This window comes from Poeciliopsis prolifica, unplaced genomic scaffold, assembly GCF_027474105.1.
Source record: "Poeciliopsis prolifica strain line A6 unplaced genomic scaffold, Auburn_PproV2 SCAFFOLD064, whole genome shotgun sequence".
NCBI lineage: Eukaryota > Metazoa > Chordata > Actinopteri > Cyprinodontiformes > Poeciliidae > Poeciliopsis > Poeciliopsis prolifica.
The window spans coordinates 2093636-2120094 of record NW_026562439.1 but is presented as its reverse complement, the minus strand read 5'-3'; the positions used below and the strand labels follow the sequence as shown (position 1 = coordinate 2120094).

Genomic DNA, 26459 nt, shown 5'->3' with positions numbered 1-26459 from the left:
TCAATCTGCCCGCGCTGCCACCACGTGTCCCCGCCTCATTCAGCACATGCATGCTGCTCAGAGTTGGCTCTGCTTAAGACAAAAGGCTTCAGCGGCGTCTTCTGTTTTTTATTATTATTATTATTATTTTGCCGCCAGATTGGACTGTAGAAATGGTAACGAGGGGGAAAGTGCAAAGGGTCATTACTGGACAAAGAGGAGAGGGCATAAAGCAAGCTGAATTCTGGGACGGTTGGCACCGAGTTCTTATCGGGTCTCCACAGAAACATCTGCCCAACCACTGGGCTGTTCTGTTAAAATCTAGCAGTTCTCTGTGATAAGGAGAGCAATTCTGGATTGAATCCACACAACCATAAACACAACATTCACCATAATTTCACCTCGACTCTTTCTACTGCAGCCGTGTTTTTGTAGGCAAGCGGCTGAGAGGAGAGAATAACGCCCCGGCTTTCTCTTTAACACTTCAATAAAGGAAGAAACATATTATCTTTCACTGGATCTTTCTGATTTATAATCCACATTTTCTTCTTTCCATAGATGGTTATCCAAACATGCACTGGAATGGGAAAAAGAAAAAAGACTGCTTTATGGGATCCAAGTTCAACAGCATGTTAATCTCAAACCTGAAAAAAACTATTTTCCACACAGAAATGAGCCAATCAGAAAGGAGATAAAACAGGATGATGGTAGCTCTGAATAGGCCTATAATCCAACAAAGCAGTGGGAGAACTTTGAATATAATTGTTTCATTTTTGTACTTGGATTGAGTCAAATGAGAGTTTTGGGTTTTTGTTTGGGGCTCTGAAGCTGCCCTGCATACCCAGATTTTGCCCACATTAAATCACAATGATTTTATGATTATCACATCTATTTTCTTTATTTGTGTGTAATTTCTACCAGGTAGCCTTACTGTGGCAAAGTTCCACTTTTAAACAGCATCGCAATATTAAAACCTCAACTTTGATTGCTTCCCAATAATATGTGGTTTTCACTGACCGTGGAAACAAAGCGATACTCGTCCACGATTTGCAAATACAGATTTAGTGGCTTTGTGGTTCCTTCTCTCAGATTTAACACTTAACATTTTTATAAATGTTCCTTTGCTCATTACAAATATTGTTAAAAATGAGCCAAACCTTAAGATCTAGTTCTGTAATAAGGAAATCAAGCCTGGATTGAATCCACACAATGTTTCTAATGCTAGCCTACAGGATTGATTGAAAAGTCATAATAATAAAACTTTCAGGGAGACGTTTAAACTTCCAGGAAGAAATCACAGTTTTCTCCTGAGTTCAGTTCTAGAAGTTAATTTTGCATTTCAGTAAAAATCGGCCCCAGTGCATGTTGCTCCTAACTAATGCATGAGCGCTGCATCTTCCACGCCACAACACACAGACTTTTTCTATGCTTGCACTTGATTAAAAAGCTCAATTATAAGGGTTTGCAAAGAAAACATTTTTATTTTTCATGCAGAAATGACATGTCTGTTATTTTTAGAAAGCCAGTTGAGAAACGCCTGCTGGAGGTTTACGAAAATAGGAAAACTTACAGATCTTGAAACAAGGTTATCAGGAAGTGGAGCAAAGAAACAATTAAAAACAAAAAGCCTCAATCAGATAATCAGAGGTGATGTGGAACAGCTGCTGCTGGAGGAAAACAGGGAAAACTATTTAAAACAAAGGACGATGAAATACGACTCATCAAGAAACCAAGCAGACAAAAAAACACTGATTATTCAAAAAATGAATTCACAAAGCATAAAAATAAACTACAAAGGATTAAACTAATATGTTGAGACCTATTGAGCATAAATAAACCAACATGGAAATGATCAAAATTCAAAAATCTTTGGAAAATGACAATTTTGGTCAAATAAAACCTTTAAAGTAGATGAAATATGTTACATTTTATGCTCAATTGTCAGTTTGTTTGTTCAGTTGTTAAACAGAGGAGCTTGTTTTCAAACGCATTTTTATTTGTAAAAACTGAAAGATGTGGGAGTTTGTTTGTATTTGTGAAACATTCCAAAGTAAAAACAAACTTTGACAGCCTAATGTTCATTGTTCATGTTCTGTTTGTGTTCTCAGACTCCCTTGGCCCGTTCCCGTCCACGTCGCACCGATGTCACCACAAACCCAAGAGGTCCCATCCAGTGCGGCAGCGTCGGCGGACCTTTCCCGGTCAGCCGCTCCTTTTCCATCCAAACACCAAGGGATCCCAAATAGTCATGGACCTGGCCCAGAAGACCGTCAAGAGACAGGCCAGCTGCAACGCCATCACCTTCAGCAACAGGCCCATCGCGCTGTACGAGCAAGTCCGCCTCAAGGTACTTCCTGACCTCTTTTAAAGCTATTTGCTATGAGCTCCCTTTTTATAAATGACGTCAGTAAAAGTGAATGTTATTCTCCTTTCAGATCACTAAAAAGCAGTGCTGCTGGAGTGGAGCTCTGCGTCTGGGCTTCACCTCCAAAGACCCCTCCAGGATAAACCCCGAGAACCTGCCGAAGTACGCCTGTCCCGATCTGGTGTCCCAGAGCGGCTTCTGGGCCAAAGCCCTGCCCGAAGAGTTTGCCAACGAGGGAAACATCATCGCCTTCTGGGTCGACAAGAAGGGCAGGGTCTTCTACCGCATTAACGAGTCCAGTCCCATGCTGTTCTTCAGCGGAGTTCGGACGGCGGAGCCGCTCTGGGCCCTCATTGATGTTTACGGTCTGACCCGCGGAGTCCAGCTGCTCAGTAAGACGGCCAACAACAATCCACCCAAACAGATAAACTAAAACCTCCTTCCTGCATGTGCTCAAACCATAGTTAACAGAAGAAGAAGTTTCTTAGTCTCCTTCTAGTTTTTCTGATTGGATTCTGACTGAACATCCCCAAATGAAGGCAATTTTCCACCAAAATTAATAGAGTTTGGTTATCTGATAATAACCTCTTGACCCTCCGTCTGTTACAACAGTAGCCTTAAAACAGTGGTTCCCAAAGTAGGGGTTAAGGTCGGTGTCCTACATGTTCTGACCCATTTCTCTATTGTCTCACTCTAGAACTGAACCAGTTCTCACTGTTTCTCAGTTCGTTGTTTCTTCTCAGAGATGTGCTGCTTGCATCGCTGCTAAATCACAGTTTCCAAAAGTTGACGCATCTGTTCCTGGCGCTGCTCATAATTACGCTCCTCCACACTGAGCGGCTCTCGATAGCAGACGCCGTGTCCGTCGGTCCACTGCGGTGGCTTAGATGTTGTTGTTTGGAGTTTCCAGTGCCATAAATCATGGGCCAATCAACAGACGGAGTCTGCTGTCAATCAAATGGCTCGCACGTGATAAATGGCTCAGTGCGGCTTGTACCACCCCTGAAGTGTTTATGAAATCGGGAACAACCACACGGATCAACTAATGAAGACAAATCTGCCTGGGGTGGAACCAGTTAAAGCCACATCCATGGAGAAGCAGCTTCAGATGTCAACCAGGTCAAAAAACCTGAATCAAACATGTCCAGTGTGCTGGAGAACTTGAAGATTTGTTGGGGATGTAATTTAGTCATTTAAATCAGCTGTGTGAGAGCAAGGCCACATCTAAAACCTGCAGTTCATCGGCCCTTCAGGGTCAGAGTGAGTCACTCCGGCCTTATGCAGAGAAATTGGGTCTTTCAAAGCTGCGCTGATAAAACTCGTCATATTGCTCTGTTCAAAGTAGACTGGCACAAAATATCAACTTGTTGCAGTTTCATTGCCACAAACATAAAACACTGTGAGGAGTGATTTAGACATTTTAATAATAGAAACTAGAGTGAAGATTGATTCAATTCAATCGTAATCATTGTCAGTTTCAATGCTCAGCATTGATCATTTAATTTCAGGTTTTTCTCGTGTTTCTTTTGAGCCTCATCAAAGAAAATGGCTGAGTTGCAGGTTTAACGGTGAAATGGGAGCAGAATGAAATCAGCAGTGATGTCAACAGTTCCACACAAACTATAAACTGAAAGAATATTATATATCTGGAACATGTCCTGCATATTCCTCTGAATGCTGGAAATTTGAAGTTGATTTTCATTTTTCCTCATAAGAAACTGGCAGGAAATCTCTGCACCTGTGAAACTTGAATAATGTTGCTTCATTCTCTTTGTCTGGGAGGATCTGAGGATTTTTATCTCACCTCGGTGTTTCCAAAATTTGTGCCGTTGACAGAGCCTGTTTTTATCTTCTCTTGTTGACTGCAAGCGCATTGTTCTCTGGAAGTGACCGTATCTGTTTCTGCTCCGGTGTTTACTCAGAACCGGCATGGGGGGCTTACGGTGTGGCTTAGTGTTCACACCACACAGACCGCTCAGGATCACATAGCAGAGGTTTCATGCTCACATTGAATGCTGTCATCTCCTCTGCTGCTGTGAAATTCGGCCGCAGGTCGTAATGCATCACTTATAAGCTGAAGCTGCTTATAAGTGATGTAAAAGTGTTTGTGTATTTTCAGTTTACTTCATATGGTCAGACAAGTTTTCTATGTGATGTTTTTGTTATTGTGAAGGTAACAGTCAACAGGGAAACTGACCCATAAGTATATGTAGGGTTAATAACAGCTAATTTCTGATTTAACAAAAGAAGGCACTTTGTATTTTCTTTAATATTAAAACTTGTTTGATGTGTAACATTTAAGAGTGACCAAATAACAAAAGAATATGTGAGGTTCAAAGATAATACTTTTCATCGTCTTTGTCATATTTTATTGCTGAAAACACATCTAAATCACAGTTGGTCTCTCTTGTTTTCAAAGCAGATAAATAATATTAAAAACACATTTTGAAAGAAAAGCGTATTTGGAGTCAAACAGAAAGGTACTACAACGTATGGACGATGACATTAATAAAGTCTGTCCCTGTCTTTAGCTGTTGACAGAAAAATTATTGTTTTTTTCACTGACACCAAAGTTCAGACATCTGCTGATGTCTAAACATTGTATTAAATTATTCAGTCTTCTCTTCACATGACTCTCCTGCATGTTTAGCTTCATTAAAGAGCTAAAGATGCATTTTTCCATCCTTATTTTAAGCATTCATTCTTTGCTAACATATACATTTTCCTTGAAATTGTAAATTTCAAGCTCTCCAACTTTGCGTTCAAGTCTTTTGTCTTCAGAGGACATGTTGTCAGGCAGTGACATGAAACCTGCTGTGAAATCATTCTTAGTGGTCCTGTGCTCAATTTTTTGCTTTCAGGCTTTTTAAAACAATATTCTTTATTTCTTCATGGAAATGAACATAACAAAAAAAATTATAAATGCCTTGTTCATGTTAACCTTCAGTACTCTAATTCTTAATTTTGGCCTCTTTGTGGATGACAAAGGCTTCAAAACGATCCTTGTTTTGAGCCTGAACCTGTGATCACTGGAAGAAAAACAGCTTCGAGCACATTTGTGTAGAAACCAGGCCCCTTCTTGTTTTGTTTCCACTGTATTTTTACAATCAGGCCATATGCTGGGCAATCTGCAGAAAGGGAGGACTCCTGCTTCTCAGGGTGGGGGCATCTAAATCACATCTGCCCCACAAACCGGGGCCTGTGCAGAGGAGCGGAGCGCTACCAAAGACTGGCATAGACTTCATCATCTAGAGTAGCCTCAGCCTCTTTGTGATGCTGAAAATGAGCCACAGCAGCTCTTTACATCGCATTTCTGTGTGTAACGCTCCATGAAATTTCCCTTTCGCTGGAAAAGCCCTGCGGCTCTGACATTTGAGGCCATATTCCTCGGTTTCTCCCTTTTCTTCCTCATGGACTCCAGGAGAGCTGATCTGTGCTTCAGATTTTCAAATGAAACACAAATCAAACATATTTATCGAAAAGCTGAGGAACATTTAGCTTTAACTCCTTACTGAAATAAACTTATTTGCATCACAGTGTTTTCCTGCTGAAGCGGAAAACATTCATCAGTCCGCTCTAGTATTTGGTAATCGTCGCTACGTAAAGTTGGATTAGATTGGAAAGCTGGATTGGGTTTCTCATGCTGTTTATTCGCTGCAGCCCTTCCATTATGTAAATTAGTGGTTGGATTGTAGCTGAGCTTCCATTCAGCGAGGACAATGCAGCACACGAGCGCTCAAACACACACGGCCCCTGAAAGCCTCATCTGCCAATTCCCATCAGCCATTTCACTCACAGCGTCTTCCTCCCGGTGAAAGATGAGTTTGTTCATCCATTTTGCCTCACATTTAGAACAAAAATGATAAAAGAGTGGGGGGAAAGCCTTTCCCTTTTGAAATAGTTTTATCCACTTAAGGAGGCAGTAAGCTGTTGAGCTTCTTGCGCTGGCCAGACACGTCAAAATGCTCCTCCAATGTGTCCCACTGCCTCTGTTCACTGCTCTCTGGTTTCTGAGTCTTTGTGAAGCAGAAAGTCTGAAAACCTAAAGGCCGAATTCAGCCAAGTTTAGCAAAGGTCTGGACATTAACCACTCATCTGATTCATGCGTGTTGCAGGACACACATAGATTAGAGAGGGAGGGAGCTCGACCATTCAGGGAGGCGGTTTAATCTTCCTGCAAACATCATCAGTCTGATGCATGAATGTGGCTTGGAATTGTGTTCTTGGACAGTTTTCACATCTTGATGCTGTCGCATTGGTGACAGAGCAGCCCCAAGCAGAGGAGTTCAGGTATTTCCAGGTTTTGTTCATGAATGAGAGAAACGCAGAGAGCAGCTCTGTATCGGTCTGTCAAGGGAAAGAGAGATCTGAGCCTAAAGGTGAAACTTCCCACTTACTGGTCACCATATGTTGCTACCCTTGTCTATTATTATGGTCACACAACAGACAAATGTGACCCATAAGCAACGTTTTTCCAGTGTCCGGGATACTTTGATTTGTGCCACATCTTGGTTGTAATTCAGATTCATATCCAATAGTTTTTCAAAGCGCTTTGGGACCATAAACAGCAAAGTCTGATTACAGTTGCATCAAACAGGTATTTGAACTAAAAATCGTATTTGAGCAAAACATCAGTCACTGTTCTAGGCAGTGACTGAATAGATCTCAGAGTGAGTTTCCTTCTCAGGCCGTCTGGGTTCTGCCTTAGAGATGGAGCGAGAAGCTCAGTGCATCTAGAGCACATGTGTCAAACTCCCGTCCTCCAATCATTGGAGGACGGGAGTTTGACATCTATGATCTAGAAGCCGCAGGACAGTAGATCTAGAGGACGAAGACGCTGCTCTGAGATGATGGTTCTCAAGAAGTTGAAGCGCTCAGGGAACGACACCAATAATTCATGTGAACTGCTAAATATTTATGATGAAAATCTGATTGTAACGTTTCTTTAGGGTTGATGGTTCATTACCTGTTCTCCTTCCTGAGGCTGATCTGAGGTCAGTACAGGAAGCAGGTGAGTGATGAATGACTCCGAGGGATGTTTCAAACATGATTGATGTCGAAAGGCTGAAGCAGAAACTTCTCAGAAATCTTCGGAGGAATTTATTTTCTATGACAGAAGCTTGATTTACTTCTTCCACACTTCTACGACTCGATGTAAGATTTCCCTCTGAGTGAGGAAAGGATCCACGCAGAATGTTTATTTCCTCTGGATTCTGCTTTGCTGTGACAAGTTTGGATCCCTTACAATATAGCTGTGCTTTTAAAGGTGTCAGGTATGGGAACATCTCCGTCGCCTCGGGCATCTGGTGATTGATTATCCCCTCCCTTTAATGGCACTGCAGATATTGTGGATGTTGGCAGCAGAGTGACTGAGGCTGTCCGCCAAAGGCCTGAAATCCAACAAGCCACAAAGGCCGTTTAATATATCGCGTTCCCTCGGTTAGCTGTCACTCTCGCACTCACACACTCATGCACACCGCAGGACTTTGCTCGACACAGGGAGCGAGGTTGAGCAACTGAGTAATTCCAGCTGTTGTGAAGCCTGCAGGACTCGGGTTGTATGAGTCAGGCACAGCGGAGCTTTAATCGCGAAGGGCGGCCTCTGCGTGGACCTGTCCTGGAGGACGGTGGGATGAAGGCTGATTGGAAAGCCTCCAGGCTGCAAACACCTCTCCGCCAGGCCGGCTCCAGGTGGGGAGCAGGCCGAATGCGGCTGTCACCACGACGGAGCCGGAGCAGTTCATTTAGCTCATACCAAAACACTGCGACCGGGAGGAGAGGCAATCTCTGTCACCTATCAGGACCGCTGAGGTTCAGGGGTTTGGTGGAAACATCAAAGAGCTGCACAGCGTTTTCCTCAGGGACAGATTGGATTATGTGGTAGCTCCTGATGGGAGAAGAACATCTCATTAAATCATCTGACGGCTGAAATTCACTGTCGCTCTGAAAGATTGGCAGAGTAAATCAGCTGAGACAGATAAAACCTTTCCTGTTTCTGAATGATGGCATAATTTATAATCTGCTGTTTTTAGTTGTTTGTTCCTGTCTGGCCACCAGATTACATCACAGCCACGCTGTTGATTAAACTGCTCTCTAGCTCCCCTTGTACTGTCACTACGCTCAGACTGGCAGAAATTTGTGAAAATCAGGAATTTGTAGTCATTGTAGCCATATGGACATATAGGACGTGTTCTGGTGGAACATTAGGTGGCGCTGTTTCCTTCCACCAAGAAGGTCCGTTTGAATCCTGGCCTGAGGTCTTTCTGCACGGTGCAGGTTCTCCCTGAACATGTGCAGGTTCTCCCTGAACCTGTGCAGGTTCTCCCTGAACCTGCGCAGGTTCTCCCTGAACATGCGCAGGTTCTCCCTGAACATGCGCAGGTTCTCCCTGAACATGCGCAGGTTCTCTTTGGGTACTCCAGCTTCCTCTTACAGTCCAAAAATCATCACTGTTAGGTCAACTGATCTCTCTAAGTTTCCCTTAGATAAGAGCGTGTGTGTGTGTGTGTGTGTGTGTGTGTGTGTGTGTGTGTGTGTGTGTGTGTGTGTGTGTGTGTGTGTGTGTGTGTGTGTGTGTGTGGGTGGGTGTGTGTGTGTGTGTGTGTGTGTGTTTGTTTGTAATACCTTGTGGCATTTCCCCTACGTTGTGGGGACCCACTGCTCAATTCAAAATTTTAACCCTCTAGTTCTTAAGTCGAGTGACACAGAATTTCAAACTTTCGGTCAGTCCACTTTGGCTTTCTGCTTCCTTCATAAACTCCTGCTGACATGAGGATTGACAGAAATCCAGCTCAGAGTGGAGAAAGCAGCCTGGATTCCCATCTTTGATTAATTCGAGCTCCGTGTTTGCTTGGCAGGAACGATTCTCCCTCTTAATGGGATCACGCTTCACACGCACAGCCAACAGAAACATACAAAGATGAAAACATGGCTTTTGGGAGCTTTTGGGAGCTTTTGGGCGTTTTCAGGAAACGTAGAGTAGTAAACTCTTCAACACACCAAATGAATAAAATTTACCTGCTTGGTGCTTCTTGGCCTCAGAAAGATTTATGACTCAAATAGCAAGATGAGCCATCAGAATTTGTATTATTTGGCATTTGGAGTCAAATTTTAAATTATTTAAAATAACTGTTGCTGTATGTGGGTAACCATGGTTTCCAGTTTTCTGTTTTCCTGACTTTCTTTGTGACCTAAAGAAGCGATCTTCGGATTCATTCAGCTGTCTGATATTAGAGAGTGACTAAAACCCATTAGGAGGCACAAACAGAGTGTAAATCTTTTTGTGACACAGTTCGGAAAAGAGGGTGGCCGACTGCATGCCGGTTCATAAATGACATTCTAAACTTAGACAGCCGGCCTGGCGCTGGACGGAGATGGGAATCAGAGGAACTTTGATAATCCCCAAGAGGAAAATTGATTTTCAGCAGTTGCTCCGGATGGTAGAAGTTCTAAAATTAGATTTGAAATGAAGAATTAAACTGTTTAGAAAGCTTTCTAACTTGATCATCTGTGAAGATGGATCCTCCTCCAGATTGTTGGAAGTTGAAGGTGAAAAATGATGGAGAGAAGTTTTATAAAACCAGCATTAAGATGCTCTGTATTCGTGGTGCATGTGTGTGAGACAGAGGCCTATAGAGCCGCCTTAAATGATCCCTCAGTCTCAGGCGTATTGTGCCCGGTTCCATATAAGGACGTTTATAGTGTTGAAGACCTGTGAGGCTGTTTGGTACCAGCTGAAATGTACTGGTGACCCATAGTACCTGTGATTTAAAGGGACAGGCCTCTTGGGACTGACCCGGACTTTGTTTTGGCTGAGTTACCTCGAATGCGAGTTTTTCCTTAAAATCCAGACTCCAGATTGGACCAAAGCATCCAGCATAAAGATCCTTCTGAGCCCATCTCTCCCTTTCAGACATCTCCCTCTCTGTCTGCTCCAGTTTTATCTCTTCAGTGCAAAATCTCCCTGGATATCCTCCTCTACCTTCTGCCTTCTCAGCTAATCCCGTCCGAACACTTCCCTTCATATCTACACATATTCATGCCATCTCCTTTGCTCTCCTATCTCAGTGAAATCACTCTTTCCTCTGCAGACATCAGATGAAACCCTCCAGAGTCAGATAAATAATAAACCCTGTGAAGCAGGCTGCGAGCGAGAGAGAGTAAATCCCTCCACAAACCCTCGGCCGCTCTCGAACTGCAGCTCAAACCCCTGGCACGTTCCGTCTGCTCAGGCTGGCAAAGCCGCTAAAGCCACCCAGCCTCTCCATCCGTCCAGCGTTAACTAACCTGTTCGCTGCTCCAATCAAAAACATTTAGAGCATGAGCCAGAGACTCTGAGGCCTGAAACAGACACACTGCTCCACCCTGAAATCCCTGTCGTCTATGTATTTGCAGCAGATTAACCCAACAGGTGCCTAATTACTGGAATCACAAAATCCCCTTTGGAGAATGAGGGAAAAAACAAAACGGACTCCCTCTGATTTGTTGGGTTTTGAAGTGGAGTTGCTAGTTGAAGGAGCACACAGAGTTTCTGAAGGAGCTCCAGCATCTGCGAGTGTTTAAATTTGAATGGGACCAATAGGAACAAAGGGATCGTACCGGTTAAAAAGGCAGGTGCACCAACGATTAGCAGGCAGCAGCTGGTGAGGTCATACACACAGAGCCCGGTAACGGCTGCAGCCCCTTTCTGTCCTCTGAGCTGAGAAAAGGGTTTGTTCCTCATAAAGCAAAGAGTTTCCTCGTCTCAGAAAGACAGATGAGGTTTGAAACGACTTTCCTTTGAGGAAACAGACAAAGGAAAAGATGTAAAAGGGAACACAAAACCTCACAGAAAGCTTTTTGTAAAACAAAAGATGAGCGAGTGTGAGAAGAGCCAGTGCGTCGTTTGGTGTGTGTTCACACATCCTGAGTTCGACTTAAAGCAGCACTGACATGCAGAAAGGACAGGGAGACGATTTGTGGCTCTTGGGAGGCTGCCACTGCCTCCTTTCCACATAAATCCAGGATTGGGAGTGGCAGCGCGGCTCCTCCATCACAGAATCCCTCTCCAACAGATATGTCATCATTGCCCATCCAGTCCCTGCCGCGAGTCCCAGAGCTCTGACTAACTCCAACCAATCATAATTCAATGTATGATGGAGTGACGCAGGCTCTGCAGGACTCCCATCATTCCAATCCTCTGCGGGAGGCGGAGGATTCGGCTGCAGGTGGACTGAAAGCTTTTGCTCATCAGCAGAGGTCACTTTGAGGTTTTCTTTCCTTCTGTAAATGACTGCACATTTAGGAGCAATACAGCACTTTGCAGAAGTATTTATACCCCAATGTTACCGTATTTTATGTTAAAACCACAAATTCTATCAGGACTACTTGTGATAAACCAACTCAGATTATTGTGAAGCAGAAGGAAAAACATTTCCCCCGTTATTCTGTAAAAAAAAGACTCCAGCTCTGTGATTACACACAGTGTCTGTTTCCAAGTATTGCCACAGACAGACATATTTTTCAGAGGAGATAAACAGAGCAAAATTAAACAGGATATTGTTCATCATTTAGGTTTGGACTTTGACTAGACCGTTCTAAAACATGAATATGCTTGAATCAAAATGACGTAGTTCTGGTTGTTTGTGGCTGTTGTGTGCTGAAAAATAAACCTTCTTTCTTTCTTCTAAAGAAAGCATCGCCTCAGTATGGTGCTGCCACTACCATCATGTAGCTCTGCCTCGCTGCTTAGAGGCAGAATATCCTTGTGGACCAAAATCATCAAATTGGAATTGCTCATAATAATAATAATAATAAAACAAAAGAAATAAAAGGAATCTGTTTATCTATTTAACAATAAAGTTACAACATCAGAGCTCTGAGATGTTCAGAGCTTAGGATGGAAAGGATTCAGCCCAGTGATGCGCCGCTCGCCTCTGGGAGTGTTAGCGGCTGCTCTCTTTAGAGCTGAGAGGTGTTTAATGGTTGATTAGCAGTCTCTGGGAGCTACCCACACACCAAAGGTACCTTCCTCTCCATTTAAAGCCTCTCAGACTAATCTGTTAACGCAATTAAAAAGCCAGAGTCCCATTAAAGATTAATAACAAAGTTTGACAGCTAACATGACTTTGATGGAGTGGTGATGCTGTGTAATCTTTCCAAGACTTAGTCGGACAGGATTTCATCCACGGCGCATAAAAATCAGGGGATCAAACGCGGAGGAGGCTGCTGTCGACTCCAGTTCAGTTTTACACATTTAAAGCATCACGTTTGATGTGATTCGCTTCCTTCTGGAGAGAACTGAGGAATCGACATGAGCTGAATATATAGACATGATTCTAGTAAAGGTGGGTTCACGTGAGCTAACATGAAAGGAATCTGTAGTTTGCATTAAATATCACTTAGCATTCAGGCTGAGTTTATCTGTTTCTTTGAAACACTGAAAGCTCTCATGATATGCAGAGGATGTTTAAGTTGTGTGACAGAGCACTACAACCCATAAGACCTTTCTGTAGTACCAACAAACTAAAAGGGGAATCCTGACAAAGCTAGCAAAGTTAAAGCTAACTGTTCTTTAGCTGAACAGTTTAACTAACTCTGCAGGACTCTAAAGTTTTTAGATCCACTATTCAGTGGATCTATTCAGTGAATAGATCCACTATTCACTATTCAGTGAATAGATCCACTGAATAGATCAAGAACGACATCCATTCGTTGCATTTTCTTAGACGCTTGTATTCACATTGCTCTTTTGTTCTGGGAAATAATTTTAGACGATAACTCCAGAAACAACCACAAAAATTAAAGCATTAACAATAGAGATTGTAATTTAATAATAAAATAATATTCAGTAAAAAGTAACCTACAAATTCCTTGATGGAGGCGGTAAAGGTTGAGAAACACCGTGCTAGCCTAAAATAGCATCTCAATGCTAAATATGCAGCAGCACAGACGCCACCAACACTAATGTCCACATTTCTGGAGGCGTTCCTGACTGAAACTCTGGAAAAATGAATAAATAGAATAACACTTTGCAGAAATCTAATGATTTAACAAAAATAACAGATTAAAAACAATATTTGTTGTTGAGATTATATTTATTCAATAATCTTGCAGCAGAAGATTATGTCGTTGAAATGAAATCATTGCTTATTCTGTTGATATTGTTTTCAATGAAAATGTGATTAATAGCCATTAATTAATTACAGACCCTGCAAATAACTCAATTCAAATTTTAATTGAGTTCCACTTTTAATTATTTGTGTTAATTTTAAGACACAGATATTATTTTGTTTTTGGCCACAGGAGGAAAAAGCTTTGAAATGGATTAAATTGTTGAAGATAATCAGTCTTTCTTAGCCTCGTTCGGGTTCTGTTGTAAATTTCTTCCATTGCAAAGGTTGTTCATGTCCTCATAAAACTCGATCCGGATGATGAGTGGCTGCTAAATTAAAGACTTGATCCAATCAAGTGTCTACCTCCACTAGATTGCTGCAAAGTCAATGATGTTGAACAGAAATGTTTGCACCCGACCTTGTTTCGTCCTTTTCTAATTGTTCTGCTTTAACGTTGACATTCAGCTGCTCACTCAGGCCGACAGCGTTTGGGATAGAGCTGTGTTTTTAAAGCTTTTGTTTGCTGCTTTTGTTTGTAAGTTAAAAATGATCTCCATAAACCACAGATTAGTTCTGTCGAACAGATCTTCTTTCAGGAAGCTTTTCATATCGGTCTGCCTTTGGTTTGTGTCTCAGTCAGCTGCAGGACGGCATCATAAGTGGCTTCCTGTTCTGTTCTCACCGCTGCGGCTTGCAGCCCATCCTGCAGGCCTCGTAATGAGGCTAAGAGGTTTATCTGCAGTCAGGTCTCTCAGGCCCTGCTCAGATAGAGAGACTCGGTGCTGACCCGGACCGGAGAGGCTCTCCAGACCTTCAGCTGCTGTTTTTCATCCCTCGTTCACTTCCTGCCTCCTCCAACAATTGTCTCACTGTTTTTAAGGTCTTGTTTGTGTGCTGCATCATCATTTCCCTGAGTCCAACAAATACGCATGTTGTAGATAATCTGATCCCACCCAAACTATTACAGACCAAACAGGCAGCTCAGTCAGGCTAATTTTACCACCGCCAGGCTCAGGGGAGGCTATTAAAGGCGTGTTATTTAAAGCAGCTACATCTAGAAAGTGTAAGCAGCCTCTGGGCAGCTTATCAGACAAATTAGACACAGAGAAAGCCGGCAGTTATAAACGGCTCTCAGCAGGGATCCGGGATAGGAAGTGAAGAAACTGAACTTGTTTGGATGTCTCAGACTCTTCATCATCAACGATACCTTTTATTTTCCTGCCATGGCTGACAGCAGCATTAGCATGAACGTTTTCAGTTCAGGAACAGAGGTTGTTAGTTTCTGTTTCTTTAAGTACATTTTCAAATTTTTACAGGTACAGTCAGTGACTTTTTCACAGTTTGTCCACTACAAACAGAACTTCAGTGTAATGCACTGTAAGCATCATGAAACATGGTTTTTAACATTTTCAGCAAGTAAACGATCTCAGGAGAGTTTCATGCATTTGCCTTTATGCCTTAATAAAATCCAGAGCAACAACTGTCCTCAAAAGTTCCCTCTGTGGTTTTCCACTGCAGGAAAATGGGTCCTTTGCTTAGATAAAACTAAGCATGAAACATAGTGGTGGCAGCATCAGGCTGTGGAATTCTGTCCAGCAGGTAAAAGGAAACTGGTCACAGTTAATGGTCGATCAATGGGGCTAAAGACAAGATGATGCTGGAAGACAACCTGTTAGATGTTGCAGCAGTGGAGGGAAATGCTAAGTAGAGGTTTTCAGAAGAGGAATGGGTAGAAACTAGTGGGAAGACCATAAAAAAACTGAAGACAAATGGACTCCACACTTTTCAGATATTCAACCCATTTTGCTTCCAGTTGACATTTATCTCCTCTCTGGTTATGAATGTAAAAATACGTTTGCAACAATCTGTCAAAAGGGAGAAATTCTCTGCATGCAGCTGATGTATGAAGAATGAAATCCGTGTTGATGGTGACCAGAGTGCTGCAGGCCTCAGGCAGACTGCTAATCAGCGTTTAGCTGCTGCTCTCTCACACTGTGTTCCTGTTTCTGTCCTGCAGACAGTGAGATCGTTCCTCCGGACTGTCTGCGCCCACGCTCCTTCACCACGGTGCGCTCCTCCTCCCTGCGGCGCGAGGCAGACGACTCCCGCCTCTCCGTCAGCCTGTGTGATCTCAACCTGCAGCAGGAGGACCGAGGCCCCGCCCACTCTCACCGCCACACGCTGCACCTGGCCTCTGCGTCCTCCTCCTCCACCTGCCCCATTCCCCAGAATTCCCTGAACTCGCAGCAGTCCTCCCTGCTGCCGTCAGCCCTGGAGAGCGACCTGCACTTCCACCAGCTGCGCGGCGCCCACATCAAGACGCTGGACGAGCAGACAGTGGCCCGGTCTGAGCACGCCCGGGAGGAACGGACGCTGGTCTTCACCAACCGGCCCCTGCGCACCGGAGAGACCGTCTTTATCAAGGTCACCAAGTCCAGCCCGGTGCGCTCGGGCTCACTGTCGTACGGCGTGACCTCCTGCGACCCGGCAGTGCTGCGCCCCAGCGACCTGCCGTACAACCCTGAGGCTCTGGTGGACAGGAAGGAGTTCTGGGCCGTGTGCCGCGTGCCGACGCCTCTGCAGAGCAGCGACATCCTGGGCTTCCTGGTCAACCAGGAAGGGGAGGTCATCCTCAGCCACAACGGCACCAACGTGGGGATGCAGGTGTGCGTGGACAACTCGCGCCCCCTCTGGATGTTCTTCGGCCTGCACGGAGCTGTGACACAGCTGAGGATTCTGGGTAAGTACTAGAACTACCAACAAAGATTTTCAAGGCGGTTTACAAATGAATGAGAGTAAATGAATCAGCAGAACCAGGGATTTTCTGCATGGAGTTTGCATGTTGTCCCTGTAATGACTGGTTCTCTCTGACTGATCAGTCAATTGATCTCTCTAAATTGCACTTCTGTGGGGTGTGTGGGTGTGTGGTTGTTTGTCATGAACATAAAAATATCAATATTGGTGAAAGGAAGAAAACAGTCAATAAATTTTCAGATAATGCTACAATATTAGAAGCTGTCCTGATATGATGCAGCTGGCCTCGTCTTAACCGAGTGTGTTGTTGCATTGCTGCTAATTTGATCAGTTTCTATCATAGAATCTCCGCTGATTCAGCAACAAACTGCAGAAATACTGTGCAAAAACATGAACCAAGGTAGTAAGGAATTAAATATCTTTATTATATTAAGCAAACATTTGAAATGGTGAACAAAATTCTAATCTGCAAACAAATCTTTTAAAAAATGTAAACTGTTGCACTCATCTTTATCAGCTGGTTTTGTCTCCCTAACAGGGAAAAGGACAGTTTTTCTCTTTCATTCCAGGCTTTCTCGGTGGATTATTCCACTTTGGAGGAATAATCGATGTGGGAAATAACCGAGCCTTTAGCTGTGGGACGTGTCCCGGGTCATGAGCTCAAAGATCAATGTATCGATCTCATCTGGCCCGGCACTGAGCGGATGAAACCGCCATCCTTAATTCATTTACTCGCCCTGCTGGGTGAAATGGATTCCTGCTAAGTGCAGAATGCTCCGCCAGCACACCAGCCCAGGAACTCAGGGGTCAAAGGTGAACTAGCGTGCTCTGTTACTGTTTGTCACAGTGTTTACAGCAGAGGTCTTGAGGAGGGAAGGATGTGAGTAGATTCAGAGAAGAGGAGAGCTCTGTCCTGACCTGGAAAAACAGGATGTAAAACAAAAAACGGCATAGAAAAGGTGAGGCGGCTTGAGGTCTCGTTTATCTGGACCTTTTGCTTTTCAGAAGTTTAAATGATTTCAGTGATGATGAGAAGGATGGGAGGACACCTCTGCATCCAACATCCATACGACAAACAGATTGTAAAAATGATTGTATAAGTGTCACGCAGCTTTTGTTAAAGGTAAAACAGCCGACAGCAGAAGTGTTTGATTGCAGAGGAACTAAAACCTCATCCTGCTTTCCTCTGGTGACGGAGGAAAAGGAAGCAGCGCTTCAAAAGGTTCAGAGCTGCAGATTTTACTGTAAGGAACACAGTAACGATGGATTGCGTCTTTAAAAGAGGATATGAATGGATTTCATATTAACTCAGGGCGTCTTTATCTCACACATACTTTCCATTAAAAACAGCATCTGAAGTTTGAGCTGCAGAACGTCAAACTTCACCAGTCATTAAATCACAGTTTAATGACTTATTTTAGATTTTACAATAGAATAGTTGGCTTACATGGTATTGATGTCACACAGTTCATCATTACTGACTGCATTTCCCTGCGTGTCCACCAGAGGGTTCTGGACTGTTTTTGGATTAACAGATTAATAATTGGATAGCAAAAGGTGCTTGATAGATTTTTTTGTACAGGATTTGAACCAGTGACGCTCATATTCGTTTCTTGTGGCTGCTGTAACAACTCAGAGATCTACTTTGATTTTTCAAAATAGATTTGACTGTTATGTTTCTCTTTAGGATTTTAACATTTTCCCCTGTTTCTTCTTGCTCTGAACTGTTGTAGTGTAGACCTGAGTGTCCGCTGTGTTCACCGCTCTTCACCCCCTGTCCCCCAACATCAGCTGACAACAAAGCAACAGACGAGGCTGTCGATAAGTCACGGCCAGCGCCAGTAAAGCTGCATCATGTTGACAGAGATCAATTCAGCAAATGCCAGAGCAGCAGACTGCCGGCCTTTATGGACCTTAATGTCGCCGTGACTCTCTCTGATCGCTGGCTGTGCTCACATTCATTCCTCTTTCTGTTGTTTTTCTAATCAGGTCCAAAAGTCCCAGCGAGAACACTCTGTGATACTTCACAGCTAAATGAGTGTTTGGCTGGAGTTCAGCTGACCACCTGGTCGCCTGTGTGTTTCTAATAGTCATTTACGGAAAACAAAAATCCCTGGCAGCGCAACAGAACCGGAACCGCAGAACAATGAGAGATCCGAGGCACGTCTCCTTATCAGCTCCCATCTTTGGAAATCCCAGTGAAGTGTGACTCTTCTTTACCTTTCAGCTGCTTCGAATTAGGAAGCGACTCTTATCTTTCTGCTACAGCTCCTTATCTGCTGATTTGCTGTGAGCAGCCGCACCGTGGGTTGGACTGAACCGGTTGGAGTGAGGGATGCGTCCCAGTGGGTCTGCGGCGCTTCCAGATGGAGCGATGCAGCAGAGAGCAGAGTAATGGAGCTCTGACGGGAACAGAACTTCATGATGGGGGGAGATAAATACCCTCCATTCTGAGGTTTACAAAACCCCTATTTAAAAACCTAATAAACTTCACTGAACTAAATAGAAATACAACTAGAAAGAGTATTATCATCTTTGTTGTTGTTGGATTTAAATCCAGTGTAGCTAATTTAATCAATTCAGAAAAGAAGAGCTTTGGAGAAGCCGAGGGCTGAAGTTTCAGAACCAGGTTCAGATTCCAGCCAGTGACATTTCAGAGCAAAATTCATTTCAAATTTCAACAGAGATGCATGAACTGTGTTGCCTTTTGTTTCTCAGATCTCAAACACTTCACTGTCCATTAGGTTGGTCCAGATGATCTTACCAAGTCTGCAGAACAAAAAGGAAGAAATTAGGCTCTCAAAGCTTTCAAATAAAGTTTGAGTCAACTTGAATTAAACGCTGTTTAATTTGAACCTTCGATGAGGTCATAACTCGGCTCAACAAGGGAAGATTTCACAACTTTTGACAGATATTTTATTTGACATGAAATCAAATTGTTTTCCCAGCAGAGGCACTGAATGACCAGCTGACCTTTGTACAGTCCAACACGCCGTCCGCAGGCGGTTCAGCCTGACGAGCGTAACGTGACAGAATCGGTTTACAGAGACGCGTCGCCCGCAGGTTTCAAATTATTTCTGATCTCCAGAAATCTCTTCTGAGCAGGATTGGACCAAAACGAGTAGAAAGCAGGGCAGAACTTCAGGTGCTGAGCGGACTCGGCCCCGCTGGCGCTGAAACACAACGCTCAGCCACTGACCCACTTCGCTGGTATTATGGATCCTATTAAAATGTCAACAGGCTGGTGCTGAAGTGAAGCGGCTCGCGTGCTTCAGCTGCCGTTCCTCTCTGATCCCAGCCTCTCCTCCCGTTTTTTCCACATCGTTTGCTCATTTTTATTCATTTCTGCACACTGCAGTGTTTCTAATAGCCGACAAACAGGAGCTGACAAAACCCATCGCTGAATTAGAGGTTTAGTCTTTCCATTTCTTCATGCGAAGTTCTACTGAGATGTTGTGAGCAGTTTGTATCTTCTGTTTGGAGAATTTAATTGAGTCAGAAATTCAAAGAACCTGCTGCACGAAACTGAGCAAATATGTTTTCAAAGACTCTGTGCATTTATTTACACTTAGGAAAAATATATGCATACATTTCTGTCACTTTCTGCATTATTTGCAAAGCTGCAGGTTTAAGGTTTGGGTGGTTTGTGTGAAACCACCTGTTAGTGCAGAGAAATGCTTCACCTTTCAGCCTCAGTCTGCGAGTTTAAATGTAAAATGTTCCTGGAAAAATGAATTGATGCATTTTCTTCTTTTAAATGGTGATCAATTCACCATTTCAAACTGCTGCTGTTCTTGTTTCTGCTGCACCTGAATGAAAGGGATAAAACCAGCATGTGGTGTCAGATTACCAAATATGCCAAGATAATATAAAAGAAATTTGGAGGCCAAATCCAAATTAGGTGGTAAAATTGATCAACAATTTAACAACAGAAATCCTTTAGCCTTTAGAGGAGGGGTTTCAAGTTCATAATGTGGCTCCTTAACCTGCAGGAATACTGGGGTTCAAAGGTCAAAAAGGGTCACATTCTGTAAAGTAATAGTATTGCTCTATCAAAGGTAATACTTCTGAATAAGGCCAACAGTAGGAAGTTGGTTCTGTTAGAATAATTATGTTTTGTTATCATTCTTACATTGGTAGTTATAATAGATTTATTATTCACATCCCTGAGAAAAGCTTTCATACTTGTTAGACCTTGGAGCTGCAGCCACTTGTATCTTCGGGATACTCCTATCTGCCTCCCTCCACATTCCTTTTCTACTTTGTAATAAAGAGAAATCCCTAACAAAGGGTCTTCAGAGCGCTCAGTGAACGGCTTTAAGCAGCAATTTGCTGGGTTCTCTCCTTTTGCAAAAGCTTTCAAAAAATTCACTTACGTTGTCTGTTTGTTCTTTTATTTAGATTCATAAATACCTATCAGGTTCATGTTGACGTTTTGCAGTAACATCCTTCAGTATTTGACCATTTTGACAGAATAAACTTTAGAAATGCATTGGAAGCTTAAAAACAGGAAATCTATTTCTGGTTATTATAAACAATATTTCTTGTTTGCATTTCTGACCCTGATTTCTAAGCTGATCTGGTCTTGGCGTACTTTGATGTGGAGACAAACAGTTCAGGGATGAATGGCCGTCTCCTCGCAGCAGAGCCGCCTCTTTGTCTCTAAGGATAGCATCTTCTGCACAGACAGAAGGAGAACATTAGCGTTTTATGCCCTGAGGTTATTCATGACCTTAACCTTCCAACTGCTGAGCAGTTTTCCTCTCCTCTGTCCCAAACGGGCCTTATGGGTTCCTCATAACGAGAGCTTCTGTTTCCACATGAAGAGTTGTTTTTTCTAGGAAGGGGCATCGACTTTCACACCAACAAAAACTATTTAAAGAACTTCTTTCAGTTCTCTCCTTTGGTTTATTTATTCCATTTGCAAGCAGAACATTCCTCTGTTATAGTGGGATGGTTGCCGGGTCCATCCCTGCTGGGTGGAGCCGGCAGCAGGGATGTGGCCTCGCCCGGCTTCTCACAGCTGTTCGCAGCCGTCGCTGTAATCCAGACGGGATCAGGGCTGATCCTGCATCAGCTGTCCTTCTGGGGCGGCGTCCTCCCACTTGCCCCCCAGTGGGGATTAACAGGAAGAGGCAAACAGAGGGACATGCAGCAGGTTGAGCGAGCGCCAGTCATCTGATGTGAGGTGACGCAATCGCACCGTGTTGGTGAAATGTTCTGAGCTTCTGCTCTGCAGCTGGACGTCGGTTCTCTGCGAAACAGCTGGACAGTTTTCACATCTTCATCCTCTTTGTTCAACACTGAGACAAGTTCACTTATGAATGTTCAGTTATAGTTTTATTATGTCACATTAAAGAACTTCCTTAAAACATGGTAGAGTGAACAGAAAGATATCTAAATACTTTGAAATTCCACATTTTACTAAAATGTTCAAGTTAAAATCTCGATGTCTGACAGTTTTCTTCTATTAGGAAAAACTTAAATATTTATCTTTGCACTAGAGACTATTATTGTGAAGATTAAGCAGATCATTGGGCCTTTTGATGTTTTGGCAAAATCTAATGATAGAAAACCATTTGCTTTGGGTTCTGTGTTTTGGATCGTCCGGACCATGGTAATGCACTCTACATGTTTAACCAAGACCAGAATTTTTAGGGGTAATCAGGCCAGCATATGAAAAATGAAAAATCACACTACACTATGCAGACTCTCTGTCTGCAGTGAGAAAGAAGCTCCAGCTGATGGTCACCTTGCAAACTTTCTGCCTAACTCCGGTTGTAATTATGCGTTAAGCTTTTTGTCTCCAGATCTTCAGATGATCCTATAAATAGATACACTGTGGCTTAGGCGCCTTACACACATGCACTGTATGAAACGGGAATGCATCAAATCGACGTACACGCTCGATGTTTCATGAAATGTCAATATTTTCTTCATAATCGCTCCTTAAAGCTCCAGCAGGTTTGGAGCTGCGCTCTCAGTCAGTGAGACAAGAAAGTGTTTTTAACTTTGTTAGAGAAAAATGTGATGCTGCGATTCACCACAAGTTTCCTCCTCGTCAACCTATTGCCATGGTTACTGGAGTATCAAACAAGGCTGCCCCCTCTGGAAATAGAGCTGAAGTGCAGCAGTGAGAAAATCTTAACCTCGGGAGGCTTTTAAAGGTCAGCGATGGTCTGAAACGTCGTTTTACCAAGGCCACGTTTTTATCCCTCCATCAGGCGTTCAGGTGCCTCCGTGTGTTTTAGAGGAGGAGCTGCTCCTCCTGACAGAGTTCCTCCCCAGCATGTCTTGTAAAACACTCCAAGCTGCAGCACAGTAACACTCGTACACACTGCAGTTGGCACCAGAGGGTTTGGGAGGACCAGGCTGATCTCCCACCCCGCACCCACACACTCACACCCACACAGGCACACACACACACACACTGGCATGTAAACGAAAGAGATGCCATGTCTCAACCCGAGTCCCGTTGCATCACGCCACATCAAACATCAAACAGATCCTGATTTAGATCCACAAGATGCAGGGACAGAAATACTGACCTGGCTCCAAGGGACATTAACTCCATCGTGTGTGTGTGTGTGTGTGTGTGTGTGTGTGTGTGTGTGTGTGTGTGTGTGTGTGTGTGTGTGTGTGTGTGTGTGTGTGTGTGTGTGTGATGGCTCTGTTCGGATTGAGCCATCTGCAGATTACTGTGAGTTTGGATCTGATGTTTTTATGTTACCTGGCCAGAGGAGCCAGCACACCTTCAAAAGTCCATCAGCAGCAAGTCCAACACAAACAGAGCAGTCTCTGGTTAAGTACCTAAAACGTACACAGCAGCTGATTTCCAATGTTAATCTGAGTTTTTTGACAGGGAGCTTCAGGGAGGGTAATTAAAGTAATCTGTACTTTTGTGGCGAAGCAGCAAAGTGTTTGATGGGAAGCTTTGTGGGTGATTAGATGCTCGCTCTGTGTATCATCTGATTTGCATTTAAATGCATGAAGCAGATTCTGTTTTCCAGTCTTGCTGTGATTGGAAGCCGGCATAAATATCAGAGCAGAGAGAGATAAGTGATTTGTGGTGCTATCTGGAGTAGTTTATTGTTTAAATTTAAATCTTTGTTTATTAGATGACTTGGAGAAGAATAAAAGTCCAAACGGCCATTTAACAAATAACGCCCCTCTGGCTGACGCTAATGTTTGTTTTTAACACGTCTGATGAACAAGAGTGATATCAGGAGACGTTTACAGCTACTGAGGGAACATTAAGAGCTGGAAAAGAAGCAAAATGAAGATTTATCAGAATGCACTTTGACCTGTTGCCTCAGGTTAATTCCAGCCAAACTAATGAAGCAGCAGAAGTTTAATAAGTCCTTCTGTAAGATCTAATTCCAACAGGATTCATCAAGCTGGGTCCTTTTAATACCTCCTGCTTTCTACTTTAAGTAAAAATAGTGTCTTCGTCTTGCATGGCTTTTCATCACAGGCAGAAAACGGAGAAAACTCCAAGCAAATAAATGAGGAAAAAATACTGAAATAAATGGCACAAAAATGAGAAAATGTTTGCGTAAAATTAAAGACGTAAATAAATAAAAACAGCAAACATCGGTAATTGTTTTTGATTCTTATTGGTTTGGTGAAATATGACAACAGTGAACAAAGGTAAACAGTCATTCTGGGATCAGATTCCAAACACTCACTGGTGACAACAACACTTAACTTTTACCGGGTCGTTTTAGAGCAGCAAAGTTTCAGCTTTTGCATCCTAGTTGTCATTCTGCTGCTTCCCGGCTTTCCAAACATCACTGGCATTCCAGCATGTGTTCCCGACGCTTGTGCTTGGAATTCCCATTTGTCTCCTCTGTGTAAAATACAATGAGCGTGGAGGCTGGATGACTCCTGACTGCGCCTGTTCCTCTTTACATCGATAAATGTGTTGGAATTTCTTTTCTTTCTGCTTTCATGCTGCAATGCTTCAACTGCTGGGAAAATGTAAATACTGCTTTTGTCCAGGATCCGTGCTTCTGTACAAGAGAGGTGAAGCAAAAGCAGCAGCTGCATAAAAACTTCATGCAGAAACACCAAAGAGCCTCACTGCTGCAAAGCAACTGCACCTTAGATATGGAAAAATAATACATCAGCTGATTAGAAAAGTTGTGCTAAAATATAGAATTAATGTCCAAAAGAATTAAGATATGTAGTTTACTAATGAAATATTTAATTTTGAACATGTTGAAAATATGACTTTAAAATTTACTCACTAAAGGTTGAACACCTTTAATTTTCCTTTTTTAGATTTTAACCCAGACTTCCTGTCCTCGTCCAGAACTGTTCATTACTGTCCTGGTGAAAACGGTCTTGGTTTCCAGCGGACACAACCAATCAAAGAACGATTTCCTCCATCTAAAGGAACTCATGCGCTCTGTTTCACTTGGCTAGGCTCCACTCACGTCGGGGACCCACGGGCCACGTCCAACCCCAGCTCGCCCTCCTCCTCCCCCCACACGCCCAGCGCCCTGGGGAGCGGCATCTCTGACCCGGTCCTGAACGGAGGCTTGTGTTCGGCCGCCTACTGCAGCTCAGCAGGAGGTAAGACAACCCAGAGGAGAACATGGAGATGTGTTTCTGAGACAGTGGAGAGATTTCAGAGGGTCTCAGGAAAATGTTTGATCTGGGCCATGAAGCTTATTGACTGACAGATCCACATCTAATTCCCATTCAGTGTCTGATTTACACTTTCATGCTATTTTTGTTGTTCCTCCCAGTAACCACTAGATGTCCCAACAGAACCCAAAGCAAAAGAAAACAGGACTGGGACAAAAGAAAAGAAAATCTGCTGTGTTTAATACACGATGAAGCAAAAATCAAATCATTAATATTTTTATAGAGAATTTATCAACAAGTTTTTCCATGTTTGTGAAGTTGAATGAAAATTCTCACACATAATTTTCCATTGATGTTAATCAAAATTTTAATCAAGTTAATTGCAGGGTGTAATTAATTAATCGCAGTCATTTTAACAGAAAACCACATATCAACAACATGACGATGTTTCTTCTGTTGCTGCAGGAACGACGCCCAGCTCCCCGGTCAGCCTCCCCAAGTCTCCCACGTTCCCGTCGGGCCGGGGCCCGTGGGCCGACGAGTGCTCCATCTGCTACGAGAATGCCGTGGACTCGGTCATCTACACCTGCGGACACATGTGTCTCTGCTACAGCTGCGGCCTCAAGCTGAAGAAGATGTCCAACGCCTGCTGTCCCATCTGCAGGAGACAGATCAAAGACATCATCAAGACGTATCGCAGCACGTAAAGAGCCTCAGTCTGACCAACAGTCGGTGACGTTCAGGGACTTTGTTTTCCTCCTTTGGGATTGGAGAAAGCTTTCAGTGAGGAAGAAGCTGAACTCATCTGGTCTCGGAGCCTTTAGTTGTGATCTGGGCCTGTTTTTGCTGAAGCTACCGGGTCAGTTTGGGGCTGAATGTGTTGACGGCTCCTTCACGTGTTGACTGACCCTCTGCTTGGTGAAGCACGCCTGCTGCACGTCATCCTCAGTACGTCACAACTTGTGTCTGTGCGCTACTGGGCGCAGCTCGGCTGCTTTATCCTGATTCTTGGTGTTAGAGACGCCCAGCGGTGCTGAGTCTCCAGTAGGATTGTAACCTCTCTTGTACTCGTATAATCTAACGTACCTTGATGGTAGTTTTATTTCAAATCGTCGGTAGCTCTATTGTCGTGCTAGCTAGCTGCTTGTTCTGCAGTGTGGTGTTGCACTGAAATCAGCATTTATTGAGACTCATCTGTTGAAACAATCTCAAACCTGCAAACTCTGCAGCTCTGATTTCTTGCAGAAAACACAAACAGTCATTTGGTTACTCCTCAGGACCAGCTGCCAACCATCAGTACACTTTTATCCAAATTCTACCTACAAAGTTCTGCCTGACACACTGTGAGTGTTGACATGAAGAATCCTCCCCATCCCAAGAGTTAAAGGATTGTTGCCATCAGCCTCCTGCCTTAACGCACAGAACGGTTCTGTGTTCCAAAAACCCCGATGGAGAACCAAACGATGCTGCTGTGTGGCTCCGACTGCCACAGCTGTTCACTCAGAGGAGAAACAAAAAGCACACAAAATCTAACTATTTTTGTAGAAACCCATTTTCCTTATTGAATATTTTAGATGTAAGATACACTTTGCGACAGAAGTTTCATCAGCAGCAGAGATCCTTTACTGAAAGTTTAGTGGAAGGTTAAAAGAAAAGTTGAAATCAATTATTTCTTT

The 26459-nt window shown here is 43.4% G+C and overlaps 1 protein-coding gene across 1 annotated transcript in view; it reads left to right on the top strand.

Moving 5' to 3' along the window:
• Window positions 1-26197, top strand: part of LOC129351056 (E3 ubiquitin-protein ligase NEURL1-like) — a 110371-nt gene extending 84174 nt beyond the window's left edge. Inside the window, 7 exon segments of the mRNA XM_055019830.1 lie at window positions 2088-2142; window positions 2144-2181; window positions 2184-2326; window positions 2415-2736; window positions 15455-16177; window positions 24619-24768; window positions 25249-26197. Coding sequence (XP_054875805.1) covers window positions 2088-2142; window positions 2144-2181; window positions 2184-2326; window positions 2415-2736; window positions 15455-16177; window positions 24619-24768; window positions 25249-25490 — 1673 coding nt within the window. The 3' untranslated portion in view covers window positions 25491-26197.
• The last annotated feature ends 262 nt before the right edge of the window (window positions 26198-26459 follow it).